We start from the raw sequence: 26,278 nt of genomic DNA, 5'->3' as shown, positions 1-26,278 counted from the left end.
CGATTATTAGTTGTGGACAATGAAGACTTTTAGCTGCTTTCTGGTGGTTGCACAACAGAATTAGTCTTAAATCCACTAGAAGGCACATACTGGCTAATCAGATAAAAACGCTCATGGAGTTTGTTCGTCGCCCAAAACTTGTTTCAACTGTGGATCAAGGAACTTTCGTCAGGCAAGATCCACGATAAGCAATATGGAAGAATAAGCTTGTGATAATCTGGAACGTCGATCATCAACACAAGAATCATCGTTCACCACCACACTATTGCATTTAACACTTTTTCTCTTCCACACAATTAAAAGCTGTTCTATACGTTAACTGGTATGGGCCTAAACTGGCCCACACAAAAAACACAGTCAAAGAGAGTGCATATTATATTTACCAATTCTGTGTATAGATGAATAAATAAATAAATAAATAAGACGTACTTTTCCACACCAATCGAATGAAGGCGACAAACAGTTATCACAACAACACGTAATTCTTTCTCGTATTGGTTAGAACAAAGAGGTGTCGATCTCACTCCCACTCTTCGCGTGCGTGCGTACGTCAGCTAGGGGCCGAGGTCCCAGAATTTACAGTATAAACTATTGCAGCATAAAATTTCCTTTAATTCTTTTCAAAAATGATCTTAAAACGCTCAGGCTAAAGTAACATCCGAGAAACAAACTACGTAGATTTTTCACTAGCCTGTCAATAGTTTGTACGGAGGCGTATAAGAAATATTTTCTTTCTTTTCCATTCTCCATCTGAGAGGAGCTGAATATAAACCCTAATATACTATAGAATAAAAATTACCAGCTTCTAGGCGTTTCGCGAACTGTTGTTCTATGAATTAGGAAGCTTTATCCGTACTGAAATGACAAGACAATTTTCTTTTATTATTGACAGTAACAGTACTCATTTAAAATATTTTTCATAGATAAAATGCAAAGAAACAGGTCATAGGCCTATTCTCTGCTGTGAAAAATTGTTTCAGATCAGTTAAAAATATCGATTTGTTTCGACCATGCTCAGAAATTGCGTCTATAACTGCCTAAGTCACAATGCAGTTGCTGGATTTCTTAATCGGATTGACCATTAGTGTAAAAGATTTTCATCTCGTCGTTACAAAATCAGGCCGCGTTATGTATATTAATAAAAATGATGTTTGTTCAAAATCGAATACCACCGAAAGCTCTTTACTGATTGCTTTGAAATTCTCACACGACATTGCATTCGCAGAGGCGCGTGTTTTTATATACCTATTTTTAATATACATGTGTAATATATGAATTAACATGTAATGTATAAAAGGGAAACGTTATAACCAGAAATCTCGAAAAGTTGTTGATCGATTTGCTTCTAATTTTTACACAATACTCTAATGAACATTCGTACGAACATAGGATACATTTTTTAATATATGTAGTATATGAATGAATAGGTAACATATGAAGTGGGAACATAGTTATCGAAAATCTCAGTAAGTGCTCGACCTATTTACTTCAAATTTTTTACACGTTATTGTTATCATTGTTTGCACACTTGTAGGCCACATATTTTCAATGTATGTGCAGGGAGAATCACCTAAACTTACACTGGAAACATTCAAAAATGGGAAGTGCTATTGATGGGTGGTTTTCACAGAATGGAATGATATTCAGGGGCTAGTCCTGTTCGCCAATCAACAGATTGTAGTAATACTTAGAAAGTGCATTTTTTTACGCTTTTTTAAATGGAACAATGCCAATTGGCATTCTCAATATAATAGTAGGGTGAAATAGAATGTCAGTGTTGTGTGTTGTAGGATTGTAGTGGGAGTCGTTTTACAAGATACCGTATTTTGATAAGTCCCCACAGAGAGACTTGTACAATACCTGTGATAGCACACACTAAGGAACAACACACGTGCATACACTAGTCACATGGACTCAGATCAGTAACAACACAACTGATCATCACAGGTTGTGTTCAGAATGACCACCGATAGCGGAAATACACGCTTCCAGTCCGGTATGGAACGACTGCTGCACACGTGCTAGCATTTCAGTCCGACAGGCTGCAATATTGCGTCGTTGCGTATCATCGGGTGCAGTTGGTATGTCCTTGTAGACAGCGTCTTTCAACTTTCACCACAGAAAAAAATCTGCAGGTGTCAAATGCGGGTAAACGGGACGGGCACGGTACAGGTTCTCTGCTTCCAATCCTACGATTTGGAAACTATTCGTGAAGACATACTGTAGTACATCGTCCGCTGTGGGCTGGTCAGCCATCATGTTAGTACCAAAAGTTCCTCCCAGTTTGCAGAGGAAAGTTTTCCAGCACCCGTGGAAGATGGTCTGCTAGGAGGCTGCTCTCGTTCAGTGTTCCGTCTATGAAAAATGGGCTCATGAGCTGATGACTCATTATCCCAGAGCACACGTTTACATTCCATGGACGCCGACAGACCAATAGTGCATGGTTTGGCAGTTTGCCTTAACATCATTGGTAATAGTGGCTTCATCACAAACAAGATATATGATTTATCTGCAGTGTCATGTCTTAATGCTTGTGTACAGAAATTAATACGATTCTTATAATAGTTTCGATGCAACTCTTGACGGAGAGAGATGTGATAGGGGTGCAACCTTTGCCGGTGGAGGAAGCGCAGGACACCTGCCTGACTCATGCCGCATGCGGTTGAGCGGTAGGTAACGAGCGGACCAAGTGCAACAGCAGCAAGAACGTTAACTTACCGTCTTCTGCCGTCACTTGTTCCCTTCCGTTACGTTGCCTAGATGTTACACTACCATTTTCACATAACTGGCTGAAGAGGTTGATAAATAACTGCCAAGATTGTTGACATCTATTGGGATATCTTACCGCATACACCGCACAAGAACTAACCGCAATCTTCCTCCTCTCTCCATACACCACGAGCTTGTCGGCTTTTTCTGCGTTGGTAAATCCCGCAGTGCACTCAAATTTAAAAACGCCACACCTAGCAACTATGCGAGTTGAAAGAAGTGTCGGTGCGCAAACTCTTCAAAATACGGTATCTCGTAAATGACTCGCACTAGCATACTGTAACAAACACCACGGACATTCTAATTGCCCGTACTTTCAGTTTAGTAATGTCAAATGGTCATTGTTCCATTTAAAGAAGTGTATGTTTGCACAAAAAAATAATCTATATACAGGTGCCCCAAAAAGAATGACCCGATTTTAAATAAAATTATTTATTAGGAAGAAGGGCTTAACACCAACAAAGTGAAAACTAAATTACTCATAAAAGACGTAAGTTTATAAAAATATATCATAAATGTTCAATATGTCCTCCATTGGCTGCACGGACGACATCTAGCCGATAGCCGAATTCATCCCAAACTGAGCGTGTCTTCTGTCACTGCAGTTACAGCAGCTGATATTCTGGTTTTTAGTTCATCAATGTGACGAGGTAAGAAGGAAACGTAAACACATTGTTTAACATATTCCCACAGGAAGAAACCACATGGTGTTAAGTCAGGGGACCTAGGAGGCCAAGAGTGTAAAGCCTGGTCTCGCGGTCCTGTACGCCCTATCCAACGTCGAGGCACGTTGGCATTGAGGAATCTGTGCACTTTGTTGTGCCAGTGTGGTGATGATGCTTCGTCTTGCTGATAGATGAAATTGTCAGTCAGGTTGTGGGAATAACCAGTTCCGTAGCATTGCGTGATATGATTGTCCTGTTACTGTTTCTTCCTCAAAGTGGGGGCCATAAACCTTGCTTTGCGAAACAGCACAAAAAAATTCACTTTTGGTGAATCACTTTCGTGTTCAATTGTTCCATGAGGATTTTCGAGCCCCCATATACGCACATTATGACGGCGAATCTTACCGCTAATATGGAAAGTTGCCTCATCGCGGAATATCAACCGAGACATAAAAGTGTCATCTTCCATGTCCACGCTCCAGGTCAGTGCTCGTGTCGACATCTAGCGGATTTTTTCTGAAACTCTAGATAATGCCGATCACATCTAGAGCTGTTTCAGTTACCTAGTGACATTTGTCTCAATATTATTGCAAGTTAAAATCGGGTCATTCTCTTTGGGAAAGCCCTGTATTATTACAATCTGGTCGCGCGGGATTAGCCGAGCGGTCTGGGGCGCTGCAGTCATGAACTGTGCGGCTGGTCTCGGTGGAGGTTCGAGTCCTCTCTCGGGCATGGGTGTGTGTGTTTGTCATTAGGATAATTTAGGTTAAGTGATGTGTAAGCTTAGGGACTGATCACCTTAGCAGTTAAGTCCCATAAGATTTCACACACTTTTTTGTTTTATTACAATCTGTTTATTGGCTATCAATACGAGCTCCTGACTACCAATCCATTGCTTGAAAGACGCACCATTTGCGCAACGTTTGGGCTGCACGCTTAAGGTGATTCGTCCTATATAATACAGGGTGTCATCTCGCGCATTTTCTCTCATATGTCAGCAGATGTCTGCAGTTTCGTTTTTGCATTCTATAGCAAGCAAATATTAGCGCTCATCACCTCTTTCACGCGATATCCGGTGTAGACGAAAAGCGTCGGTTGTTTCCCGTTACGAACAAAATCATTTTTAAAGCGCAATTTTACGTGCCCATTCGACAGAGCGGTTACAGTTTAGAGTAGTGCGATATTTGTTTAATCGGTATGTATTAACAGGGCCAGTAAAACACGAAGAATAACAGAATAACCGGTTCTCCAGCAGCGACAGCGATCACTACCTCGCGCTGAATGCTACCCCAAGCATGGAGCTCTACTGAGTCGCTGCTGGATTGTTGTTTATTTTTCGTGCTTTACTGTTCTTACTTATGCATGTCGAAAAAAACAAATATGTCACTAGACTAATATGGGATCGCTCTATCGAATGGGCACGTAAAATTCCTCTTTAAAAATCGTTGCAACTGGAAACAAACCGACGCTCCTCGATGACACTGGTCGTCTCATGAAAGACATGATGAGCAGTATTTATTTGGGCTGATTACAGCTATACTGTACAAAAACGAAACTGAAAGTATTTGGCGAAACGTCAGAGATGACTCGTAGGACGGACAAAAGAATCTGTTGTTTACGATTGCGAAGTTTTACTGTTTCTTCGTTATTGAGTTTACTAAAAAGCTTCCGACCAAACTACCCGAACAACAATCTGCAACATCAACAGGTGTAGTTTCCTCCGAACACTCTCCTGCCAAGTCAGAACCGGCGGTGGTGTCATTCTTGAAGACTGAAGAGTGCACAATCACCGGTCGTAACCGCTTCATTTCGCCTTTGCTCCTCCCACTGTCATACAAAAACCTGCGATCCTGACGATCGGAATTAGCATTCGGGGGAAAAAAAGGAAGAGGCTCACCTCCTGACAGTGCAGGCTGGTAGCAAACACAAAACGAGGAGAGGAGGAGTAGGGGGACTAATTCCACGGTAAGTAAATGGTGGGCGGACGGCCCCGAGCCCCTGCTGTACGCCGCGCCGGCTTTCTTGCCTCTGGAAATCGTGACCGGGGCGTTAGCGCCGCGACACGCCCTCGTCCCGGGACGCGCGGCGCGGCTCGCCTTGGCGGCGAGTTGACGGACGCCCGCGATGCCATCTCGTGACGCGACCGGGAACAAAGGGGCCGCCATCTGGGGCAGATGCGGGCGCAGATTGCGGGGGCGGCGGCGGCGGCGGCAGCGGCGGCTGCTACCTGCGTATAAACACGGCTTCGACTCGGCGAGCATAGCCATGAGGTTGCGGTTGCTGGGCAACCGGCATTGCTGTTGGAAGAGCTTCTGGCACGAGGCAGCATCTGCGAGTCTTAGCTCTTCAATTTCCCTATGCTGCATCTACATCTACATGGATACTATACAAATCACATTTGAGTGCCTGGCAGAGGGTTCATCGAACCACCTTCACAATTCTCTATTATTCCAATCTCGTATAGCGCGCGGAAAGAATGAATACATCTTTCCGCACGACCTCTGATTTCCCTTATTTTATCTAGGTGATCGTTCCTCCCTATGCAGGTCGGTGTCAACAAAATATTTTTGCATTTGGAGGAGAAAGTTGGTGATTCTAATTTCGTCGCAACGAAAATCGTCTTTCTTTTAATGATGTCCAGCCCAAATCCTGTGTAATTTCTGTGACACTCTCTCCCATATTTCGCAGTTATACAAAACCTGCTGCCTTTCTTTGAACTTTTTCGATGTACTCCGTCAATCCTATCTGGTAAGGATCCCACACCGCTCAGCAGTATTCTAAAAGAGGACGGAGAAGCGTAGTGTAGGCAGTCTCCTTAGTAGGTCTGTTACATTTTCTAAGTGTCCTGCCAATAAAACGCTTCCAATTTAAGTTATTCGTAATTGTAATGCCTAGGTATTTAGTTGAATTTACGGCTTTTAGATTAGACTGATTTATCGTGTAACCTAAGTTTAACGAATTCCTTTTAGCACCCATGTGGATGACGTCACACTTTTCGTTATTTAGGGTCAACTGCCACTTTTCGCACCATTCAGATATCTTTTCTAAATCGTTTTGCAGTTTGTTTTGATCTTCTGATGACTTTATTAGTCGATAAACGACAGCGTCATCTGCAAACAACCGAAGACGACTGCTCAGATTGTCTCCCAAATCGTTTATACAGATAAGAAACAGCAAAGGGCCTATAACACTACCTTGGGGAACGCAAGAAATCACTTCTGTTTTACTCGATGACTTTCCGTCAATTACTACGAACTGTGACCTCTGACAGGAAATCACAAATCCAGTCACATAACTGAGACGATATTGCATAAGCACGCAATTTCACTATGAGCCGCTTGTGTGGTACAGTGTCAAAAGCCTTCCGGAAATCCAGAAATACGGAATCGATCTGAAATCCTTTGTCAATAGCACTCAACACTTCATGTGAATAAAGAGCTAGTTGTGTTTCACAGGAACGATGTTTTCTAAACCCATGTTGACTGTGTGTCAATAGACCGTTTTCTTCGAGGTAATTCATAATGTTCCACCACAATAGATGTTCCAAAATCCTGCTGCACATCGATGTTAACGAAATGGGCCTCTAATTTAGTGGAATACTCCTACTACCTTTCTTGAATTTTGGTGTGACCTGTGCAACTTTCCAGTCTTTGGGTACGGATCTTTCATCGAGGGAACAATTGTGAATGGTTGTTAAGTATGCATCAGCATACCCCGAAAGGAACCTAAATGGTATACAGTCTGGACCAGAAGACTTGCTTTTCTTAAGTGATTTAAGTTGCTTCACTACTCAGAGGATATTTACTTCTACGTTACTCATATTGGCAGCTGTTCTTGATTCGAATTCTGGTATATTTACCTCGTCTTCCTTTGTTAAGGCATTTCGGGAGGCTGTGTTTAGTAACTCTGCTTTGGCAGCACTGTCTTCGATAGTATCCCCATTGCTATTGCGCAGAGAAGGCATTGTTTGTTTCTTGCCGCTAACATGCTTCCCATACGACCAGAATCTCTTTGGATTTTCTGCCAGGTTTCGAGATTTTGCAGTACTCTTGTGTGCCGAAAGAGGTGGCACGAAAATTCTGATTGGAACAGTAGTAACCGGTATGGCCAGTATGACAAACGAGCTGTGTAAAACATAAGGACAAAAGTAACTTCCGCACGATGTGCCACTGCCAAGATATATACCTCGCTGAAACTGGGAGCATACGCAAAAGGAACTGCTACAGTATAGAACACAGTGAGATGAACAGAAACGACACTTCTCTTAAAAAATAATAATTGCACTGATATTTCCGCGGTTCACGACACTCTCCTGGACATTACAAAAGGCGAGACAGGGGTCGTAATAGCGAGTGTGATCACCACTGAGAGCAATTAATGCTCTGCTACTTGCTCCTACGCTGGCCGCAATGTCGGTAAGGACTTCCTGTGGCAAGGCGTTCCATTCCTTCACCAGCGCTGTTCACAACGGCTGGATGGTTGTTTGTGGGTATATACTTGCTGCGCACGATGGGATTTAAGTCGGGGGAATGGCCAGGTCACTCTATTCGCCGAATATCCTCTGGTAAAAGAGCAACTCTGCGCTGTTCGAAGCAGTCGCGCATTGTCCTCCATAAAAATAAAGTTAGTGGTGAATGCACTCCTGAAAAGACGCACATGGTGAAGGAGTGGTGAGTGCACTGTCTTCAAAGATTTGGAGCTCAGTATGCCCATGCAACGTCATGCCACTCCATATGATAACACCTTGACCACCAAAACGAACATGTTCGACACTGCGGGAAGGTCCCACTATATGGCGATGGCTGGGAACACGTATGCTCTCACGAACATTGTCAAGCATGATCGTTTTGATGCGTCTTTTCTGCGGTGCATTGGGCCCCGACTTCGGTATGAATACATAAGCACTGACATGTAGGTAAGGGATAGTGTGGCGTTAGTGTCTTTCTGAAGTGCATGCGGGAAATGAGGAAACGTGAAATATGGGGAACTTATTACCAAATGCGTCCAAACATAACCGACCAGCTGTTATTCTTTTCCTGGCTGTCGAAGGGAAAACACCGGTAAGTATCCATCGGAGAATGAAGAATGTATATGGAGCGCTAGTCGTCTAAAACCGACGATGTGGAATGGTGCGCCGAGTTCCGTGCTACTAGTGCGTTATAGCGCACGTCCCCATTTTGAAAATGTGACGGAGAAGTTATGCCGACTCATGGGGGAGACATTAGAGCATCCACCCTTCATCCCTGTTGTTGTACTGAAGCACATATAACATTTTTTTACACGCAAAATCCGTTGCGAGATGTAAAAGTAGTTTTCCGTTATTTGACATCACATATGTACACTATGAAAATTTTAGTGATGCATAAAGTTCTTTTGATATTAGTAACGTGTCTGCTGTGGCAGGGGAAAGAAGGGAACCAGCGGAAAAATGCTTCTGTCGGAGCACAAGGAAGGCGAATAAGGTCCTTTTTATTAAAAGGCTCTGACTGAAAAATAGGGTACCAGCTGCCTTATTCTACCGTACTCACGACCATTACAAATTTTCCCAAGAAATTCGGCACGCAAATATATCCGCGCTTTTTTAAGCTGAGAGAGGAGGAGACAGTGGCAGCTTGAAAATGAGACAGCAAAGTAATTAATGCTGGGAGATAGTAGACAGTGGTTGTGGCATTGAAAGAGGGGAGGAGACAATGACACTGTATGTGTATTATGTGTATGTGGGAGAGAGAGAGAGAGGTATGCAGCGGCAAAGAAACATAGTTGAAAGTGACAGAACAGTGCTAGGGAAAGAACGACAGAGACAGTGCCAGTGGGACAGGAATAAACGTATGAAGAAAGTGGAAGTGGGTGAGGGATAGTGGTAAGAAGAGCCATAGTGTAAACAATAACAACAAGGAAGAGATATATAGTGACAGTGAGAAGGGACAGCAGTAGTGGGAGGGAATGAATGAGATAGTAGCAGTAAGAGAGAGCGAGGGGGAGACAGTGACAGTGAGAGGAGACAGTAGTAGCAGCAGTAGTGGTGGTGGTGAGACTGTGGCTGCGAAAAGGGGGACAGTGATAGATAGACACAAAGAGATAATGACAATGAGTTGAGCTGAATGAATGAGTGAGAGAAAATGGGCAAGTGGGAGTGGATGGGTATGAGCCACGGACTAGTGGATCTGAACGAGGTACAGTTAGGGGAGAGAGTGGGAGTGAGAGCTGAATTGCATGTTAAAAAGAGCGCGAGTATTTTCACGGCCAAAATTTTTGGGATAATTTTTAAAGATGCTGAGGAAGGTAGACTAAGGCGGCTGGTACCACAATTTTCAGTCAGTCTTTTAATCAACAGGATCATATTCGCCTGTTTGTGATATATTGAGAGCCTTTTCCCCGCTTGCTCCTACCCACTTTGTGCGCATGCGCAGAAACGTTAATCATGTGCTTATTCAAGACTGTATCCCATGTCCCATGTCAATTCGGAGTTCATTGCACGGCGCTTTCATGGCACTGCATGCCAGCAGGATCTCGATAAGGAGCTGTAAAAGTGAGCTTTTGCAAAACGTCGCCGACTACCAGTAAGCCGTGAACCTGGGAAGCGTTGGCATTCCAACACGAACGGCGCCAGTGATTGACGCGAGACCGACTCTTCCACGAAGTTTCGCGCGTCGTCCACAAAAACAGAGAGTGAACACCCCCCCCCCCTCTCTCTCTCTCTCTCTCTCTCTCTCTCTCTCTCTCTCTCTCTCTCTCTCTCTCTCTCTCTTCCTCACCCCTGATACATCCCTCGTCCAGATGGCACCAGCACCGATGAGTCAAAATATTATAACCATCTACTTATGAGCATACTAGTCCATCTTTGGAACCAATACAGCAGCCATTCTGCGTGACATGGATCCAAAAATCTCCTTTACAGATTTGCGGAGGTATATGACACACGATGTGTATGCTCAGATCAAATAAGCCCATGAATTACAGAGATCGATAGTTTGGGCGCCCGATAGTGTCACAGATGTATTCCATCGGGATCAGATCAGACACATCAGGGAGTCAAGAATATCATGCTCCTCAAATCGTAGCAGCAAGATTCCAGCCTTGAAACACGTCCTGTTATCCTGCTGCAAGATCGCCATAGGGGAAGACATCAACTATGAAGAGATGCAGGTGGCCCGCAATAATGTTCACGTAATTAAGTACTGCCCTGGTGGTGACTTCGATTACTACAATAAATCCCATGGAAGCCCAGGTGAATGTTAATCATGGGAAACCCACATGTTCATAGTATCCTCTTTGTTACGTTTGGTTAGAGTTTAGAGTAAGTTGTAGTTCTTATGTTCACCACCAGTGTTTGTTGTTCCAACTGAACGAAGGTAATGCTGACATACAACTAACTTAACTGCTTGCGTTGGCAAGCGTCTAATCTAATTGGCCTACTAGCATCAAGCACGGAGCATCAGCTGTTTAGTTTTCATCACGTTCTTTGTTTCCGGAACAGTGCAGTGGAATTGTACTCAAATGCGCAGTTGATAGAGCTGCATTAGCTGTACGGATTAGCAGATGGTAACGGCCGTGGTGCTCAACGTTTGTATCGGGACAGATTTCCAGAACGACAGAGCTCCGCGACTGGGGTAGGTCTAAAAGGATGAGAACACCTGTAGGAGCAACGTCTTCGCGCAGCTGACGACAACCCTAGTGTCAGCGTAAGACAGACGCAGCAAATAATGTTGACCACGTGACAGTATCCGTGCCATGTGCAGCCTGTGCAGGTACATTTCCACGAATGGTTCATTCAACAATGGAGAATATTGTAGAGTGGGATACAACTGTTCGCTATGACCAGTGACGTCATAAGCAATTCACATATGATACATGACAAACGTCTGAAATCATAAACGAATGATCAGAAACAATGAAATGTAGCGCACAGATAACAAGAATCGTAGACATACATCACGTAAACCCATACGTGTAACATAAGTTTATAATGTAAAGAGAAAACGAAAGAAATAGATGTAGCACAGAGCGTAAAACCATAATTGCAAAAGAATCGTTCTTATGTAATGAAAGAAAGATAACGGGATTTATCAAAGTCCGTAAAATTAATTAACTTCGGGGGACAGACGCGGGAATTAGGAGGTTTCGAGCGGGTGCGTCCTAGAAACGTAACTACAAAAATTACCACAAAAGAAAACTAAAATATCAGGAACACGAGTTACGCAACACAAAATACGATAAACGGAACCTTGGTCTCCTGTACTTCAACTGGGGAATACCAGTGTCATCCCTGAAGGAAAAAGCGAGCAACCAAACATTGGTATTACTAACGGCGAAAAGAATAACATCCCTGACATTGGTATCCTGTACGTCTGTCGATCCACGCTGGTGTCCAAAATTAAAGGAACAAACGGAAATTTTGCAAGGCTGCGTTTATTTTGTCACAAAACTGTATAAACAGGTGATATTAAAGTGGAAACAATGTAAAGAATACAGAACGTAAACAATTGCAACATGCATAAGGGTAGACAAAAAGTTCTTCGTTTTTTCCAGCTTAACGAATTTGCAAACACAGTTCGACAACTGGTTAATGTGCTCAGTATGGGGTGTGACCACCTCTGGCGTGAATACAGGCCTGACAACGTCGGAGGATGCTGTGAATGATGTGATAAATCTCATGTTGTGGCAATAACACCAGTTGCGAAGAAAATCATCCGTGAGGTAGAGCATTATCATCCATCAATACAAAGTTTGGGACCACAGCACCTCGCAACAGCCTCACATGAGTCCCAAGATCTCGTCACGACACTGACAGTGGTTAAACCTTGTCAATTCTCCCGTGCAATTTCATGAAGAGGTTTTCGAGTGGTCAACATAATCCCTGTTACACCATTAGGGATCCTCCTCCATATCGATCTCTTCCCACAGTGTTTGGGTCCCGAAATTGTGTTCCAGGTTCCCTTCAGATGTGCATCTGTCGAGAATCGGTGTTCGACCGTCCTGATGGCGTGTTGACGACTCCACTCTAGACGGTCCCATCTGTAAAGACGCGTAAGGGCTACAGCAGGTTTCCGACAATAAAGGCCACAGTGCCGAAGCCTTCTGTACACCGTTTGCCTCGATACAATACCTCTGGTGGATGGTGTGAGGTCAGGCACCAGTTGCCATGCGGTACTAAGGCAGCAGTGTCGCGCCGTTACAGCCAAATAAGGGTCCTCTCTTTGTCGGTCCTGCCCTGGTCTTCGGGATACAGTTTCGGTCTCCATAGACTGTCGCCACATACGAGAAACAAAATAACGTTTCACATTAAGTCACCGGGACACATCAGTTCGCAACTTTACTGTTTCCAATTTTCTTATGGCCCTCCGCCGCAGAGTGTCTGGTTGGCGCCTTCTCTGTACCCTGTGACTGTGTACACAGCTAAACACTGTCCCGGCAAACACTACCCCGTTCAATAGGGGCCCTGACGTCATCGTTGGCGTGGTTGTCTGTTGACCGGAATGCCATCTTCGGTGCAGAACATGATCGTACGGACATTTGTTGACAATTTGTGTGATTACATCGTGAATTAGACACAGGACGGGGAAATAGCGGTTTTTTGCTTTCATTTTGGACGCCAATGTGAGTAGGTCAACTGAAAGGTATGAGGCTAGTATTACCTACAACAAAAGAACGAAAAAACCTGACATTGGTATCCTATTCTTTACCGGTGGCAGAAACACCAACAGACCGTCCTTTGGTATCCTGTTCTTCAGTTGACCTGTAGATCACTTAATAGACTACAAACACTCATTATCAGATGAAATGACGATCAGTAAATTAAAACGTGTACACAATTCTTTAAAACGACGACCAATAATGAAACGCGTACACTATTTCTTGAGTTTAATGCTATAATCATTTATTTTAATTTACAATTTGCGCTTTGTTTTTTCCTAAGATGACCTATTTATTATCTATGGCTCAGAAATAAACAAATTATCATCTTTGACTTAAATATGACGTCACTGGACAAGGCCGACGAGTTATATCTCATTCTTCAGTTGACCCCAATAACGTGTCAACCCTGGTTTTAGTGCAAATGCGCTGTTCACGGAAGAGTCTTCGTTTCCAAATAGATGATTAATGTATTGAAAAGTTCTAGAAACTGAAGTCTAACGTGGAAATAGAGCTTTCCCGGATCGATGTCCATATAACGTATTTTCTCCCCTATCTGTGAGGAACGATTACTGAAAGTTTAGCCATATCTTTTTGTTTCGGCATTATACTTCCCTTACCACGTTGCGTACTCGTACCCGTATCGCCGTAAGGTAACATTGCGTCTCGTGATGTGCAGTGGTCAGAATATTTTGAAGCAAAGTTTTCGTAGCATATTGTTTTGTACATTTACTTTTCCCGGACGCTTACCCTGTCTTTTTGAAATATTACAAAAACGTGCCCAAAGATTCTTCTTGTACTATCTCCAGTTCTGTAATTTTGCTTGACATTGACCACTTTTATATTTCTACTAGCTAACAAAGCCGGCATTTCCCGGGTATTCATTTTGCCAATTTTCTGTTAGAAACGAAAACAAAAAATTAACTGTGTTTTTTAGTGTAATATTGAAAAAAGTTCATTTCAATGTGCTCGCGAAAAAACCTTTGAAATTTTTAAAAAGGCTATTTGGTAGATGCGGATAGCTGTAAGTTGTGAGGATGCTTCTATTCTCCAAGTTTTACTATTGTTTACTTCTATTTTTTTTGTAGTGTTGCGAGACATGGTTTTTTCGCCCACGTTTTTCATCCGTGCGGCCATTGCTTCAGCTGTTGAGGTCTTTCGGGTCCCTCGGTAATACTGTTTGTGTCAAATCGAAATTAGCATTTATGCAAGAGAGCTGTTTGACCTGCGACCATACTAGTACGTTCCTTTGGTTTATTGCTACCTTACATGCACTCCTGAAGTAGGCTCGGACAGGTTCTGTACGTAAAGTGCAGCTGCTCCGCATGTCTCCAACGCGATTTTGTAAACATGTCTATGGCAACGTCTGTTCACAGCTCTCCAACGCGACTATTGTTTTTGCCCTCAGCCGCTTGCGCTCCGCAGTTGAAAGCTGTCAGAAGCGCTGCTAGGTATCAGGGATTTCCTTAAGTTGACTCGACTTCAGGAGTGTCTTACAATTACCAGTAAAGAATAAATCTGTTTAAACGTCATGTATGATGCAGCAGTTTTCCTCACATCTCATGGTTACAAACACACACACACACACACACACACACACACACACACACACACACACACACACACACACACACACACGTCCATTTCTATGACATATGTGGATAGGGTCACGATTTTCCCATGTAAGGTGCAGTATTATTTTAAAATTGGTCTTTGAATCTATTCTTTATTACTTCGTTTACGGAAGTAGCTTCTTTGCTCGTGTTCCCAGAATATTCCTCAATCATAGAAAGTGTGATAACGTTTGGAAAATAGCAAGATTTTTAGGGGGGATCGGTATTTGTTATACGGACCTTTCTAAAAATAGAAGTGAGCGAGGTAGAACTGTACTTGAGACGCTGGATTCCAGTTAGAGACTAGTAGTGCTGAAATCCACATCTGGACATAAAGACGTGCGTTTTATGTGGTTTCCCTGAGCTTGTTGTTAGCATGTGCTACTTTTTGACAGATTCACGCGGATTTTCTTCACCGTCATTTCATAATTGGAAAATTGTTCTTACTCTAATAACGCCGGTGTCGAAGGATCGCCTTCATTAACCTTGCGTACAGAATGGCAGTTTAAGAAATATTTGCTCTAGACTCCGTAATTTCAGAGGTTCATTTACAGTCCTTAAAACGTGAAAATGTACGGAATGAAGACCGTGTGTCATCAGATCAAAAATAACACTGCCAATGTAATTATATATTGGAGCTTGAGTGAACAAATGCTGTCTTGCTCCATTAAATTTCGGGTGTGCAGCCAAAAAATGTCAGCTTCTTCTTGTAATATTTCGGCTGTATATCGCTTATCCATTTTCAGAGTGAGTCGAAAGACTGTCTGTAGCCTCACTCTGAAGAAGGCTGAACGATGTACAACCAAAATACTACAAGAAAAAGTTGAATTTATGCGACTGCGCCGGCCGTTGTGGTCGAGCGGTTCTAGGCACTTCAGTCCGCAACCGCGCTGCTGCTACGGTCGCAGGTTCGAATCCTGCCTCGGGCATGGATGACTGTGATGTCCTTAGGTTAGTTTGGTTTAAGTAGTTCTAAGTTCTAGGGGACTGATGACCTCAGATGTTAAGTCCCATAGTGCTTAGAGCCATTTGAACCATTTTATGCGACTGCACCCGATATTTAATGGGGCAGTCATTACACCGCGAAAACGTGAAGATACAAATATTGCTTCGTTAACCGGAGCTGAAGTGTCCATTATTTAGTAACAAGCGCACAAGAATCAACAGCGTTAGATAAATCGACAGCATAATTTTGCTCTTCGAAATCTCTTGCTCCGTGTTTTTCCCAGTTACAAGGTATGTGCGTGCCTACTGGGTATGCAACCAGCGAAGCTAAACGTGAGAACTGAGGCGCTCCGGGAACGCAGCAATTCATTGTCGAGTTGTTTATAAACACCCGCTTTCGTTAAGTGATTTTAGTTAAAATACGTATGACTGCCGTATTTGCACATATATGTCCAGAGATAATACGTCTCTGTAACACCGTTCATTTCCAAATTATTTCTACCTATCTTTCTTCCATGACTATTCGCAGAAGTTTTGCCGAAGACCACGGATACGCATGTCCCTCAAAGCTAATTTTATTCTCCAATTTTCGGACATGATTCGCATCCCTATCATGTTTGTAAATATGTGCATTTTTTTGGGCGGGAGGGGGGGGGGGAGAGGGAGGATTGGGGAAGCACATCAGTTTTTGTTCGACTGGAGCTGTTCATCGAAACCACAGTAAACTTTCCTCTGTGTGAGTTTTAAGTACAACTAAACGAATCAAGAGGGTCACAAGAGTGATGAACAGAATTCTTACGTAAAAGGTAGGAATTATTAGTAGTTAATTTTTTTTATCTACAATGGCATTTCGTGGCTAAATCGAAGATGTAAGTTATTATATTTTTTCAAAGCTTATTGTCTTTCCTTAATATGGTCACTGTTTTAAGTTGATGGTACCGGCACCGTTTCATTCCACTTTAATATTTGTTACTGGATTTTAGAAAAGCTGCACCTGCCTGAAAGAGATAACAAAGTGCATTTTACATTTCAAGACACACGTCGCCAACAGGCTCGTGTACTAGCTAGCTAAATGTACCTCGTTCCGTGACGTATCTTTCCCACGGTGGTAGGAGCAGGATGAGTGTTGATACGACCCTAGCTTCAATCCGCGCGCCAACTCAAAGAGCTAGAAATTCTTCAGTCTGCTTCAAAAGTACAGCGAATTTAAAAATTAATGTATTTAGAAATAAAAGGCTAACATTGTAGCGCTATTGGACTGACATTAGCGACAAAATTCTACTTTTTTTAGCAAACATTACTGCACTAAGCTTAAGACAACTCCATGCAAAACAGTTTAATCTTTCGTTTAAGAATTTGTTAGTTCTGATGTATTTACAATGCTTCTCTCTTTGTTACAGTATAATTTAGACTAATGTGTATTAAAGCAATTACACTATCTCCGTAATCTCTGTTTTGTTCGCAGCCTCTATACGCTTATATATTCCAGAGCGCTGTAAAGATAAAATTTTCAATTTCTCTGAACTGTAGTGATTGCGGTGAACTTGTGCAGTCTACATTTAGTATATCTTGTAATCTTACGACGTATATTTCGTTGATTGGTTGATTGATTCGTGGAAGGGACCAAACAGGGTGGTCATCGGTCCCACTGGATTAGGAAAAGCTGGGGAAAGAAATAGCCGGACGCTTTCAAAGGAACCATTCCGCGATTTGCATGAAGTGATTTAGGGAAATCACGGAAAAATTAAATCAAAGACGGCCGGACGCGAGTTTGAACCGTCGTCCTTCAGAATGCGAGTCCAGTGTGTTAACCACTGCGATACCTCGCCCGGTATATTCTGTGAAACACACGTTTGTTTACATACAACAACAAACCAGAAGTGATGAAAGGCCATGGGTTCAAAGGGTATTTAATGTTATACTAGTGATAACAAAATGGAGTCAAAGTAGCGTAGAACTTGTCAATATGAGCCTACTATCAGTATGTTGTTACACCCCCTCTGACCGACATGGTTGCATTAATTCGGTTGGAGAGGCTGTCATAAAGCCTCCTGTTGTAACTGGTTCTTGATATCCTGGATACTGGCTTTGAGGTAGGGTCTAGTGCCCACATATCGTTACGCAGACAGTTCATGGACTCATCTGCATGTGTAGACTAGAAAAAAAAGGGCGCCACGGTATTGTTAAGTAATAGATAACGTGTGGTAACGCATGATGTCTGTGACGTACCGTTGTGTCTTTAGACATCCGTCAGTCACTACCGGCTATCTCCAGAAACTGCGCCCGATGGCGCCCCGTGCAGTAACGCTAGGACGAACACCTCTGTACCTCTCCAGTATTTTCGAAGAATGGGACCTCTGCCCTGTTGGCCGTCATACTCGCCGGCGAAAGACATCCGGGATAATGCAGAACCGCGATTAATTTCTGAAAACAATGCGACGTTATCGTCAGCTGCCCATACTTCTGTTCGCAGCACCACTCCAGACGCAACCGGTTGCTTCTAACGGCAGCCTTTACGGGATCCTACGCAGGGAACGGTAATTCCCCACATCAGCTTTTATGTCTCCGCCCTATGGCAAGCGTTGACAAGGAATTTTGAAGGGAGTACATAACTTGTTCTCGGACGGCAGGTTCAGATGTGAAGGGGTTATGATGAACTTGGTACACAATAAGGAGATCCTCCGTTTTGGTGATCAGACGTGGTCTACATGAACTGTGACGACGTTCTCATGCAGTCCAACATCGGGCCAATGTTACATCTGGATACTGCACAGTTCCACCAGTTGACCAAATTGAAATTCACTATGAAACCCCTATCAAACACTGGCAGGAGCTGATGGTGATGTCTCTCATGAGTATGCCGGACCTCTGTGTGCTTCACAGCGATCACTCAACATCTGCCAGATAGTGTAGGTCATACGCATCACAGCTGAGTTATGATACCTGGACTGCCACCCGACCTGCGTCTAGTGTTTGCGGGATAGAAAACTCTTCCATAAGCACAGTCTTCCTCGGCAAAAACATGTTGAGGAAGACCATTCGGAACTTCTACCAAAACGCTGGAGAAATAATTGCCGTTAAAAATGCAGAATTTGTTGTTGGACACGTACAATATTCCACCTTCAGCACCTGTAGTTTCATGAAGTCCCGTTAGGTGGCTGCATTATAGGTAACCTTCAAAATGTATCTTTGACGTAGGTGCGTTCCAAGCAGAGACCTGTCACAGAGTTTCTTTTGCCGGAAAACCAAAGCATCGCAGATGTTCGCAGGCGCTTGCAGAATGCCTGGGAGCGAACAAAAGCACGGTGAGTCGTTGGGCGAGGCGTCTGTCATCATCGCTAACCTGTGCGATGTCCCACGTGCCGGGCAGCCGCACACGCTGTGACTTCTGCAATGTTGGAACGTGCGGACACTTTCGAGGTGATCGATGGAATACAGTCAAACACCTCGGTGCACAACTGCACGTCTGTTATTAGTGCTGACACAACCGTCCACCAGACGTGGCTGCAACGTACCCAGTAGAGTGGTACCATGTGGGAATATGGGCCTTCCCAGGAAAAGTGCGTAAGGACTTCGCGTTGAACGGAGTTTATATTGAAAAATAGCGTTTTCTAGACAGAAGAGTGGGGCATCATATGGTGTATTGGGATTCTGAATGAAACCAACCTGCTTTCAGGAAAAAATGTGTTGCATTACTTACTGAACAACGCTCGTACAGTGGAACCCTTCTCTTACCCCGAGTCCGAATATTTGAAAGGTTGTTGTAGGAGACCTTGCTGAGAGTGACAGTGCGTGAATGTATGCGCGTATGTGTGTTGCAGACGCACAGCGACCAGATGCCGTTCCGGTGCGAGTTCTGCAGCCGGCTGTTCAAGCATAAGCGCAGCCGCGACCGCCATATTAAGCTGCACACCGGCGACAAGAAGTACCGCTGCACCCACTGCGAGGCCGCCTTCTCACGCAGGTAACTAAATATCGGTACCCGCTCTTTGTTTTCAATGTATGTAAACGATTTACCATATAACGTCAACAGCACTACAAAGTTCGCTGAAGCTAATATTTTCCACAGGAAACTGTCGTCGTTGGACAATCTTAAGGAATTGCAGAGAGACTTGGACAAACTGAGTAGCGGCTCTATTTAAATGTGGATAAATGTAAAATAATGACTATAACCAACAACCCGATTGTATCCGTTTACTAGATTAGTGGTAAAAATTTTGAGCACCTCACATCGTATAAGTATTGTTGTGTAATACTAAGAAGCGGTATGAAATGGGACGGTCACGTAAAGTCAGTGTCAGGGAATGGAATAAAAGATTTTTTGGAGGTGTTTATGGGGAACGACAATACTTGAATATTACAAAAAAATAAATAACAACCATTCTGAACAGGGCAAATGTCCACATTAAGTTTTTTTGTTCAGAATCACTTTCATCCCTCAAATCATGTATCTTTCTTCCTGACTCACCCTGTATATACATCTAGATCGGAATAATGAAGTGATTGGCAGTCAAGCATGGCAAGGAGCAAAGTTGTCAATCCACATTTGTGAGCGCGCACAATGCAGGTGCGGTTGGACGTTTCCACGGCAGGTGTTCATGTGCTGGCCGTTCGGAGTTTTAACATGCAATTCAGGCTTTCCAGAATGCATTTTCACTCCACAGTGGAGTGTTAACTAATTTGTAACTTACTCGCAGATTAAAACTGTGCGCCGGAACGAGACTCGAACCCTTGCCATTCACAGGCATGTGTTCTACTGAACTTCGCCGCAAATGTCCCAGGTTAGAGTCCCGGTTTTAATCTGACAGGAATTTTCAGTACGGGTTCGCTTAGCACGGTGGTTAACAGTCGTTATCACTTTCCTGTATTTTGCAACAGGTTTGGTTCAGAAATGGTTCTGAGCACTATGGGGCTTAACTGCTGAGGTCATCAGTCCCCTAGAACTTAGAACTACTTAAACCTAACTAACCTAAGGACGCCCACACTCGGGACCTTTTCCTTTCGCGGGCAAGTGCTCTACCAACTGTGCTAGCCAAGCACGACTCTCGCCCCGTCCTCACAGCTTTACTTCCTCCAGTTTGGAAGGTAGGAAATGGGTACTGGGGGAAGCAAAGCTGTGAGGACGGGGCGTTAGTCGCGCTTGGGTAGCTCAGTTGGTAGAGCACATGACCGCGAAAGGAAAAGGTCCCGAGTTCGAGTCTCAGTCCGGCACACAGTTTTAATCTGCCAGCAAGTTTCATATCAGCGGATACTCCGCTGCAGAGTGAAAATCTCATTCTGGATCCTTACCCTCTGCTCGGGTGACACGCCGATGTAAGCACGACGGCGGCTCTCTCGCACAGAGACACGTTGCCACTTGGGGCGAGCGCCTTGCGAGGCGCGCCACGGCCTTCCATGTGCGGGAGCGTGCCAAGGAGGAAGCTGCGCATCACGCCGGCCGGAGGAAGCGCGCACTTAGTTCTGGTGCGCCTTTTGTTCTGTCCGCGGGCGCACGCTCGGGTGGCGGCGCCGCAGGAAGCCGCACTGTGGCCCGCGACCTACTGCTCTGCGCGAACGGGGCCTCGTCGCCCCACCTACGGCGTGTCCTCGTCTCTCCGCTAACCTATTCGCATCGTTTGATGAGTCTAGCTCGCCTCGCTGAATCGAACTCTCGCACCGTTTAACGACCTCAGCTCGTGTAGTTACAGTGTCCTGTATGTCAGTGTGCTACCTGGTGGTGGCAGATACAGGGGTTGGATCAAAATAAGGAAACACCGAAAACACAACACATTATCATGCCTAATACTGTGTAGCAAACCGGTTGGTTATGAAAACAACTTCCAGTCTTCTGGGAACGTATTAATACAGGTCCTCCACGAGTTTCTTCCTACAGAATAGTGGCTAGTTCAGGTAACGATGATGGAGGTGGATGGCAATCACTTACCCTTCTCTCCAAAGTAGCCCACAAGGGCTCAATAATACTGAGGTGGCCAGGGGAAATGCAGCAATTCATCCTCGTGTCCACAAGTCCAGCGCTGGACGATGCGAGCTTTGTGGACAGGGGCGCTGCCGTCTTGGAACAGGGCATCACCATTGAGTTCAAAATGGTTCAAATGGCTCTGAGCACTGTGGGATTTAACTTCTGAGGTCATCAGTCCCCTAGAACTTAGAACTACTTAAACCTAACTAACCTAAGGACATCACACACATCCATGCCCGAGGCAGGATTCGAACCTGTGACCATAGCAGTCGCGCGGTTCCAGACTGAAGCGCCTAGAACCGCTCGACCACCCTGGCCGGCCATCACCATTGGGGAACAAACATTCTACCATTGGATGGACCCGATCAGCCAAAATGGTCGCATAATCCTTGTTAGTAATACGACACTGCAGAGTAACTATGAGAGTCATGAAAAACCACTGTCCATATTATCATCGAACCTCAGCCATGTTTCACTCCTGTGGCGGAAACTCTGCCAGAAGTTGCAAATAGTGCGCAGCAAGACATAACCGACCAAACGACGTTCTTCCATCGCTCCATAGCCCAGATTTTGTGGCGTCGGCACCACATTTTCTGTTACCGGCATTTGCATCACTCACGAATGTCAACAAAAATAAAGTCAGTCGTCAGTTGCACAAGAAAACATTTATTTGGCCCACTTTACCAGTTTCGGCAGTTTAAACTGTCGTCTTCAGAAGAGAATTTGGCTCAAATTATTGGCAAGCCAAAGTCAAAATAACAATTGGACGCCGGCCGCTATTGCCGAGCGGATCTAGGCGCCTCAGTCCGGAACCGCGCTGCTGCTACGGTCGTTGGTTCGAATTCTGCCTCGGGCATGCAGGTGTGTGATGCCCTTCGGTTATGTAGGTTTAAGTAGTTCTAAGTCCAGGGAACTGATGGCATCAGAAGTTAAGTCCCATAGTGCTTAGAGCCATTCTGAACAATCGGACGGTTGTGTCCTACAAAGGATTGACAAAAATACATCGGCTATTTAAAGCAAGTATGTTAAAAACAAATGTACAAAATTTGAACCCCGCAAATAACACAGATTTGTTATAACAAATTTAGCGTAATTAACCTTAAGAACCACATCATGCCTTTGATACAGAATAAATAAAGCATAGTGACATCGCTAAAAAGATATATGTGCAATGAGTAGCAAACAATTTGCTGTCAAATGAGTTGGACAGAGAATTCATATTCCGCGTATAAACTGAAACTGATAAAGTAACAACGATGTTATTACTCTTGTTCTCACTAACTACGGATGTGCGTGACCTCTAACGCCAAGAAACTCACGAAAATATTTAAAATGTAAGCCGCTCATACCAAAAACAGCGGTACGAGCCATTCTAATGTAAAACACAGTTGTTGTCTTCTAGGACCATTTGACGGTGGTGTGTTGTACCTGTACTACAAAGTACTTTAGTTGTGGGTGTAGTATAGTTGCGCTAGGAGTGCGTCTTTTGGAGTGTTCGGCTGCGGTCTACGTGTAAAGGGTGTAGACCAGTACCATAAGGAGAATTAATCCGATAAATGTCACAAAGTGCTAGAGACGACGTGCAAAAAATGTGTGTGTAAAATCTTATGGGACTTAACTGCTAAGGACATCAGTCTCTAAGCTTACACACTACTTAACCTAAATTATCCTAAGGACAAACGCACACACCCATGCCCGAGGGAGGACTTGAACCTCCGCCGGGATCAGCCGCACAGTGACGACGTGCAGCTTAGCAAAAGTAAAGTTACAGAGCGTCATTTCATCATCAGCTACACTCCTTGCTGTACTGTCTACTTCTGCTCCGAAATACAAGCCTGTTCTATAAAATGTTTTACAAAGGCGAGGGTGTGACACTGACAGACCAAAATATTCGTTTGAAAATGTAATTAGTGTCCGGTATGGTATTGGACTGCTTGAATGCAGACATGATATGCACTGTGGAAAAGTGCCTTTACTCAGTTGTGCATATTGTTCTGTTACTCTTTGATTTGACCTTCTCAATGAAGTTCCGTACCTGCACTTTGAAGACTCAATAGCTCTGTAACATTATCAGGTTAGTAGACACAGATTCTTGCTCAGACAGTGTAATTATCTGAAGAAGAGCGAAATATAGAAATAAGTCACGACATTGATATATGTTTGTTTGTGATTCTGGTTCAAATGGCTCTGAGCACTATGGGACTGCTGAGGTCATTAGTCCCCTAGAACTTAGAACTAGTTAAACCTAACTAACCTAAGGACATCACAAACATCCATGCCCGAGGCAGGATTCGAACCTGCGACCGTAGCGGTCTTGCGGTTCCAGACTGCAGCGTCTTTAACCGCACGGCCACTTCGGCCGGCTGTGATTCTGGTATGAAGATATTTAGTTTCTCAGAGTTATCAAAGTTTGTCTCTTAGATCTAGAGAAGATGATCATTCAAACGCATCTTCTTGTAAGACGGACGACTTTGCACGCGACCGGCTCATAGCACTGTTTGTGAAGAGCAGTTTATACTCGAAGCACATTTTGGTGCGGTTCTGAGAGTTCTAGACCATACAATTCGCTTGTTTATGAGAGAAGTAGGGCGGCAACTGTTCCACCTTTTTACTATCGCTTGAATAACTGACAGACTTGTGAGGACTGTCTTTATATGACTTTTTTTATTGCAGCTTTCATTAAATAATCACCATCTGATGGTGTTTAGAACTCGAGATGTGACAAAATTTATTGATTCCCTAAATAGTGTGTTGTTTAGTAAAATGTCGCGTCAGACAATAGAGTGCAAGGATGTAAGTTATCAACAAACGAATTTTGCCATGATTGCACCTGGTAGGTAATTACAGTTTACCACCTTCGACTAAAAGGCTGATCATGAGAAGTAAATATCCAAGACGTCAACAAGTACTCGTTTTGGTCACTCAAAATGAAATGATAAGGAGTGCTTGATGAGGGTTTGACACGACATTTCGTACCACTACACTCAATTTTGACTTCTGATGACGGGTCAATAGGACAGGAACTGATTAACTGTAGTTATCTACCAAATGCACTGAAGACAGTACATTTTCTGTTACTTAACTAATTCTTGTACTATCGGTGGGTTAGGGGAGAGTAATACGGACCGCCGTGCTGGATTCCAACGGCCTCGTAACACTGGCAGTCGAGATGACAGGCATGTTATCCGCGTTGCTGTAACGGATCGTGCAGCCACGTCTCGATCCCTGAGTCAACAGATGGGGATGTTTGCAAGAAAACAACCATCTGCACGGGCAGTTCGACGACGTTTGCAGCAGCATGGACTATCAGCTCGGAGACCATGGCTGCGGTTACCCTTGACGCTGCATCACAGACAGGAGCGCCTGCGATGGTGTACTCAAAGACGAACCTGGGTGCTCGAATGGCAAAACGTCATTTTTTCGGATGAATCCAGGTTCTGTTTACAGCATCATGATGGTCGCATCCGTGTTTGACGACATCGCGGTGGAAGCACGTTGGAAGTGTGTGTTCGTCATCGCCATACTGGCGTATCACCCAGCGTGATGGTATGAGGTGCCATTGGTTACACGTTTCGATCACCTCTTGTTGGCATTGGCGGCACTTTGAACAGTGGACGTTACATCTCAGATGTGTTACGACCCGTGGCTCTACCCTTGATTCGATCCCTGCGAAACCCTACATTTCAGCAGGATAATGCACGACCGCATGTTGCAGGTCCTGTACGGGCCTTTCTGAATACAGAAAATGTTCGACTGCTGCCCTGGCCAGCACATTCTTCAGATCTGTCACCAACTGAAAACGTCTGGTCAATGGTGGCCGAGCAACTGGCTCGTCACAATACGCCAGTCACTACTCTTGATGAACTGTGGTATCGTGTTGAAGCTGCATGGACAGCTGTACCTGTACACGCCATCCAAGCACTGTTTGACTCAATGCTCAGGCGTATAAGGCCGTTATTACGGCTACAGGTGGTTGTTGTGGGTACTGATGATCTCAGGTCCTATGCACCCAAATTGTGTGAAAATGTAATCACATCTCAGTTCTAGTATAATATATTTGTCCAACGAATACCCGTTTATCATCTGCACTTTATCTTGTTGTAGCAATTTTAATGGCCAGTACTGTATATTAAGGACGACTTGGCTTGTTTTTGTACAGCGACCACCTGAAGATCCACATGAAGACGCACGACAACCAGAAGCCGTTCCAGTGCACGGTGTGCAACCGCGGCTACAACACGGCGGCGGCGCTGACGTCGCACATGCAGAACCACAAGAAGGAGGGCAGCGCCTCTGCGGGCAGCGGCAGCGGTAGCGGCAGTGGCAGCGGAAGCGGCAGCGGTCCCAACACGCCCAGCCCCGGGCTGTCGGCCGCCTCGGGCTTTCGCTGCCTCTCCTGCGGGGACTCCTTCCGCAGGCCCGACGAGTTGCAGGTACGCTCCCCGTAGGCCCACCTGCTGGTGGAAAGGTATCGGACTGATGTTTATTTTTGTCTCATCCAATTCGCACCTCCACCCCGAACCCAAAACATCCAGAACATCACCACCTACGCCAACGACAACGCCATCCCCACCCGTAACTCTACCCGGCCAGTAGGAGTGTAACACCATCACTTCTGTCAACGCTTGGCCATCTGACAACGAGCCAAAGTACCTTCAGACACGATGCTAATATTAGTCATTTCAATTTCACTG

The 26,278-nt window shown here is 44.4% G+C and overlaps 1 protein-coding gene across 1 annotated transcript in view; it reads left to right on the top strand.

Moving 5' to 3' along the window:
• LOC124606269 (zinc finger protein 423 homolog) overlaps positions 1 to 26,278 on the top strand; it is a 286,175-nt gene that overhangs the window by 198,820 nt on the left and 61,077 nt on the right. Inside the window, exons 3-4 of the mRNA XM_047138249.1 lie at positions 19,447 to 19,589; positions 25,744 to 26,017. Coding sequence (XP_046994205.1) covers positions 19,447 to 19,589; positions 25,744 to 26,017 — 417 coding nt within the window. The remainder of the gene's footprint in view (positions 1 to 19,446; positions 19,590 to 25,743; positions 26,018 to 26,278) is intronic.

This window comes from Schistocerca americana, chromosome 3, assembly GCF_021461395.2.
Source record: "Schistocerca americana isolate TAMUIC-IGC-003095 chromosome 3, iqSchAmer2.1, whole genome shotgun sequence".
NCBI classification, from domain to species: domain Eukaryota; kingdom Metazoa; phylum Arthropoda; class Insecta; order Orthoptera; family Acrididae; genus Schistocerca; species Schistocerca americana.
The sequence above is the reverse complement of the archived record's forward strand: the minus strand, read 5'-3'. Positions and strand labels throughout refer to the sequence as shown.